This window comes from Peromyscus leucopus, chromosome 3 (genome assembly GCF_004664715.2).
Source record: "Peromyscus leucopus breed LL Stock chromosome 3, UCI_PerLeu_2.1, whole genome shotgun sequence".
Classification (NCBI taxonomy): domain Eukaryota; kingdom Metazoa; phylum Chordata; class Mammalia; order Rodentia; family Cricetidae; genus Peromyscus; species Peromyscus leucopus.
The window spans coordinates 86,170,301-86,176,823 of record NC_051065.1 but is presented as its reverse complement, the minus strand read 5'-3'; the positions used below and the strand labels follow the sequence as shown (position 1 = coordinate 86,176,823).

Below are 6,523 nucleotides of genomic sequence, written 5' to 3'. Positions count from 1 at the left end.
AAGCCAATATCTTTCAGTGATTTCTTATGCTCTCTGTTATAGTATTTTTGGCTATTGATTGACAGCAGCCTCTCTCACACACACTGCCCAGGCATCTGCCTTTGTATTTGCTGACTGCTTTGCATGAGCTCCTCCAGCCTAGACCAGCTGCTCAGAATGTATAAAGCAGGCCTTTTCAGTGAGAACAGAGCTGCATCAGACAAGCAGGGGAGCAGGATGGAGTCACGGACCCAGGTCCTCATGTCCCTGCTGCTCTGGGTGTCTGGTGAGAAATTTTAAAATATTACCATCTTTTCAGAATCACTTCTTTGTATATAAGAAATTTATAATGTGAGACAGGGTTTAATGTTTTATTATTCAATAATACTCTGACAATATGGCACTACAAGGACTTTAAATGACAAATTTCATATGTACTGAGTTCTGTATTTTCTTGTTATACGTGATCTTTACTCTTCCATATTGCAGGTACCTGTGCAGACATCGTGATGAACCAGTCTCCATCCTCCCTGGCTGTGTCAGCAGGAGAGAAGGTCACCATCAGCTGCAAGTCCAGTCAGAGTCTCACTTCAGGCTCCAGTCACTACTTGGCCTGGTACCAGCAGAAACCAGGACAGGCTCCTAAACTGCTGATCTACTTAGCATCCACTCGGTACACTGGGGTCCCTGATCGCTTCACAGGCAGTGGATCTGGGACAGATTATACTCTCACCATCAGCAGTGTCCAGGCTGAAGACCTGGCAGATTACTACTGTCAGCAGGGTTATAGTAATTTTCCCACAGTGCTTCAGCCTCCAACAAAAACCTCCTCTGAGATTCACCAGCTGCCTGCACTACACATAGCCCTGTACCTGCACACTTCCACTTCCCCCTTTTGGCTGAGAGCCAGTGTGCCTGAAATATTGATGAAAATGTTTGCAGAGCCCAGCAAAATATAATGGTTTTAATGTCTCTTGTGTCTTTTGGTATGAAAAACCTTTAATAAAAATGAGCAGGAGAACTCAGCATTATCTTGCTATTTTTTCTGTAACCTATTACCCCAAACTTTGTTGCTTGACTATGAGGGATTTATCTTTTATAGTTCTGGAATTTGGTTTTCCATCTTAAGAGTTTATGGAATGAAATGATGATGATGATGATAATGATGATGGCAAATTGTATATCTGTTGGAGGCTGTAGAAAGAATGTTTCCTGCTCTTTCTAGATTCTGGATTTATTACTTCCTGCTTCCTTACTGGTGCCCATTTTTTTTTTTTTTTTTTGGTTTTTCAAGACAGGGTTTCTCTTTGTAGCTTTGCGCCTTTCCTGGAACTCGATTTGTAGACCAGGCTGTCCTTGGACTCACAGAGATCTGCCTCCTGAGTGCTGGGATTAAAAGCATGCATCACCATCACCTGGCTCTTTTTTTTTCTTTTCCTTTTCATAAATTCTTTTAACTTTTATTACACTTCGTTAATAAATTACCTCTGTGTGTATGTGTGTGCATGTTTCTAGGTGCACATGTGACATGGCATAGCTGTGGAAATCAGAGGACATTTGGATTTGTGGTTTTTTTTAATCTTTTTTTCTTTGGTCTTTGGGAGACCAAAGAATACAAGAATACATGGAAGCTGATTTGTACTTATGAATACCAGCTTTAGCCTGGCTTCTTTCTAACCAGCTTAATTATCCTGTTTATCTTTTGCCTCTGGACTTTTATCTTTCTCTGTTTCTGTATACCTTTTTTTTAAACTTCTTTCTCCATGGCTTGTTGTATAGCTGGGCGGCTGGCCCCTGGAGTCTTCCTCTCCCCCTCTCTCTTATTTCGCTATCTTCTCCCAGGTTTCTTCTCCTATTTATTCTCTCTGCATGCCAGCAACACGTATCTTTTCTCCTACCTCACTATTGGCCATTCAGGTCTTTATTAGACTAACAAGGTGTTTTAGACAGGCAAAGTAACATAGCTTTACAGAGTCAAACAGTCAAACAAATGCAACATAAAAGAATGCACCACATCTTTGTGTCATTAAAGAAATACCCCACAGCATAAACAAATGTAACACATCTTTAATTAATATCCTACAGCAGACTTTTCTTTGTGTCATTTGGATTCTGAGGATCAAACTCAGGTTTGACATCAAGCTTGGTGGCAAGTGTCTTTGTCTTCAGATCCATCTTTCTTCCCTTTAAAATATTTTATTGATATAAATTCATTGGATACAATTTTCTTTTTTTTAAGTAAATTTATTTTACAACATCATTTAGTTCAACATAATAGCCACAGATTCCCCTGTTCTCCCACTCTCACCCCCCTCCCCCTCCCCCGACCCCACCCCCCATTCCTACCTCCTCCAGATCAAGGTCTCCCCGAGGACCGGGATCGACCTGGTAGTCTCAGTCCAGCCAGGTCCAGTCCCCCCTCCCAGACCGAGCCAAGTGTCCCTGCATAGGTCCCAGGATTCAAACAGCCAACTCATGCAACAAGCCCAGGACCCGGCACCAACACACGGCTGCCTCCCAAACAGATCAAGCCAAATGACTGTCTCACCCGTTCAGGGGGCCTGATCCAGTTGGGGGCCTCTCAGCCTTTGGTTCATAGATCCTGTGCTTCCATTCATTTGGTTATTTGTCCCTGTGCTTTATCCAACCCTGGCTTCAACAATTCTCGTTCATATAAACCCTCTTCTTTCTCACTAATTAGACTCCCAGTGCTCCACCAGGGCCCAGCCGTGGATGTCTGCATCCAGATTCCTCAGACCTTCCTTGGATGGGGTTTATGGCACAACTAACAGGGTGTCTGGCCATCCCATCACTGGAGTAGGTCAGTTCCTGCCGTCTTGCGACCATTGCCAGCAGTCTTTTGTGGGGGTATCTTTGTGGATCTCCGTCGGCCTCCCTAGCTCTCTGATTCCTCCCTTCTCATGTGGTCTTCATTTACCATGGTCTCCTATTTGTTGTTCTCCCTCTCTTTTCTTGATCCAGCTAGGATCTCCCACTCTCTTTCCCTCGACTCGCTCTTCATTGTTCCCACTCATGACCAGGCTGTTCATGTATTTCTCATCCATTTCTCCGTGTCTTTTTTGGGGTCCCGTTTTCCAGGTAGCCTCACTGGTGATGTGAGTAGCAGTCCAGTCATCCTTGTTCCACATCTAGCATCTTCCTATGAGTGAGTACATACCATATTTGTCTTTCTGAGTCTGGGTCACCTCACTCAGGATGATTTTTTCTAGATCGATCCATTTGTCTGCAAACCGTATGATGTCATTGTTTTTCTCTGTTGAGTAGTATTCCATTGTGTATATGTGCCACAATTTATTTATCCATTCTTCAGTTGAAGGGCATCTAGGTTGTTTCCAGGATTTGGCTATTACAAACAATGCTGATATGAACATAGCTGAGCAAGTGCTCTTGTGGTATGATTGAGCATTTCTTGGGTATATGCCCAGAAGTGGTATAGCTGGATCTTGGGGGAGATTGATTCCCAATTTTCTAAGAAAGCACCATATTGCTTTCCAAAGTGGTTGTACAAGCTTGCATTCCCACCAGCAGTGGAGGAGAGTTCCTCTAGTTCCACAACCTCTCCAGCATAAAGTGTCTTCAGTGTTTTTGATCTTAGCCATTCTGACAGGCATGAGGTGGTATCTGAGAGTTGTTTTGATTTGCATTTCCGTGATGATTAGGGATGTTGAGGAATTCCTTAAATGTCATTCAGCCATTTGGGTTTCCTCTGTTGAGAATTCTCTGTTTATTCTAAAGCCCATTTCTCAATTGGACTGTTGGTTGTTTTGATGTCTAATTTCTTGAGTTCCTTATATATTCTGGATATCAGTCCTCTGTCACCTGTGGGGTTGGTGAAGATCTTTTCCCATTCTGTAGGCTGTCGCTTTGCCTTGTTGACCGTATCCTTTGCTTTACAAAAGCTTCTCAGTTTCAGAAGGTCCCATTGATTGATTGTTTGTCTCAGTGTCTGCGCTACTGGTGTTATATTTAGGAAGTGATCTCCTATGCCAATGCGTTCAAGATTACTTCCTACTTTCTCTTCTAGCAGGTTCAGAGTAGCTGGATTTATGTTGAGGTCTTTGATCCACTTGGACTTAAGTTTTGTGCACGGTGACAGATATGGATCTATTTGCAGCCTTCTACACGTTGATATCCAGTTATGCCAGCACCATTTGTTGAAGATGCTTTCTTTTTTCCATTGTACACTTTTGGCTTCTTTGTCAAAAATTATATGTCCATAGGTGTGTGGGTTAATGTCAGGGTCTTCAATTCGATTCCATTGGTCCACATGTCGGTTTTTATGCCAATACCAAGCTGTTTTATTACTGTAGCTCTATAGTAGAGCTTGAAGTTAGGGATTGTGATGCCTCCAGAAGTTGTTTTATTGTACAGGTTTCTTTTAGCTATTCTGGGTTTTTTGTTTTTCCATATGAAGTTGAGTATTATTCTTTCCAGGTCTGTGAAGAATTGTGTTGGTATTTTGATGGGGATTGCATTGAATCTGTAGATTGCTTTTGGTAAGATTGCCATTTTTAATATGTTAACCCTGCCTATCCATGAGCATGGGAGATCTTTCCATTTTCTGACATCTTCTTCAATTTCTTTTTTCAGGGACTTAAAGTTCTTGTCATATAGGTCCTTCACTTGCTTGGTTAGTGTTACCCCAAGGTATTTTATGTCATTTGTGGCTATTGTAAAGGGTGATGTATCTCTAATTGTCTTCTAATCTTCTTTGTCCATTGTATATAGGAAGGCTACTGATTTTTTTTAGTTGATCTTGTATCCTGCTATGTTGCTGAAGGTGTTTATAAGCTTTATCAATTCCTGGGTGGAATCTTTGGGGTCACTCAAGTATACTATCATGTCATCTGCAAATAGGGAAAGCTTGACTTCTTCCTTTCCAATTTGTATCCCCTTAATCTCCTTAGGTTGTCTTATTGCTCTGGCTAGAACTTCAAGTACTATATTGAATAAGTATGGGGAGAGTGGACAGCCTTGCCTCGTTCCTGACTTTAGTGGAATTGCTTTGAGTTTCTCTCCATTTAATTTGATGTTGGCTGTTGGTTTGCTATATATTGCCTTTATTATGTTTAGGTATGTTCCCCGTATTCCTGATCGCTCCAAGACTTTTATCATGAAGGGGTGCTGGATTTTGTCAAATGCCTTTTCTGCATCTAGTGAGATGATCATGTGGTTTTTTTCTTTGAGTTTGTTTATATGGTGTATTACGTTGATGGACTTTCGTATGTTGAACCACCCTTGCATCCCTGGATGAAGCCTACTTGATCATGGTGGATAATTGTTCTGATGTGTCCTTGGAGTCTGTTTGCCAATATTTTATTGAGTATTTTTGCATCAATGTTCATGAGGGAGATCGGTCTGTAGTTCTCTTTCTTTGTTGTATCCTTGTTTGGTTTAGGAATCAGGGTAATTGTAGCCTCATAGAAGGAGTTTGGTAATGTCCCTTCTGTTTCTATTATGTGGAACAATTTAGAGAGTATTGGTATTAACTCTTCTTTGAAGATCTGGTAGAATTCTGCGCTGAAACCATCTGGTCCTGGGCTTTTTTTGGTTGGGAGACTTTTAATGACTGTTTCTATTTCCTAAGGGGTTATTGGGCTATTTAAATAGTTTATCTGGTCTTGATTTAGCTTAGGTATGTGGTACTTATCCAGAAAAATGTCCATTTCTTTTAGGTTTTCCAGTTTTGTGGAGTAGAGGTTTTTGAAATATGACCTGATAATTCTCTTGATTTCCTCAATGTCTGTTGTTATGTCCCCCTTTTCATTTCTGATTTTGTTGATTTGAATACTCTCTCTGTGTCTTTTGGTTAGTTTGGATAAGGGCTTGTCTATCTTGTTGATTTTCTCAAAGAACCAACTCTTTGTTTCATTAATTTTTTGTATTATTCTCTTAGTTTCTAATTTATTAATTTCACCTCTCACTTTGATAATTTCCTGGTGTCTATTCTTCCTGGGAGACTTTGCTTCTTCTTGTTCTAGAGCTTTCAGATGTGCTGTTAAGTCACTAGTGTGAGATTTCTCCAACTTCTTTATGTGGGCATTTAGTGCTATGAATTTTCCTCTTAACACTGCTTTCATAGTGTCCCATAAGTTTGGGTATGTGGTGTCTTCATTTTCATTGATCTCTAGGAAGTCTTTAATTTCTTTCTTTATTTCTTCCTTAACCCATTGGTGATTCAGTTGAGCATTATTCAGTTTCCATGAGATTGTAGGTTTTCTGTAGTTTTTGTTGTTGTTGAGATCTAACTTTAACCCATGGTGGTCTGATAGAACACAGGAGGTTATTCTAATTGTTTTGTATCTGTTGAGATTTGCTTTGTGGCCAAGTATGTGGTCGATTTTAGAGAAAGTTCCATGGGGTGCTGAGAAGAATGTATATTCTTTCTTGTTAGGATGGAATGTTCTGTAGATATCTATTAGGTCCAATTGGGTCATGACATCAGTTAAGTCCTTTATTTCTCTGTTAAGTTTCGATTTGGGAGATCTGTCCAGTGGTGAAAGTGGGGTGTTGAGATCTCCCA

The 6,523-nt window shown here is 40.7% G+C and overlaps 1 gene segment (V, D, J or C); it reads left to right on the top strand.

Moving 5' to 3' along the window:
- The first annotated feature begins 200 nt into the window (after positions 1-200).
- LOC114689120 lies at positions 201-938 on the top strand. The segment is given in 2 exon segments: positions 201-265; positions 469-938. Coding segments are annotated over 2 exon segments (519 nt in total).
- The last annotated feature ends 5,585 nt before the right edge of the window (positions 939-6,523 follow it).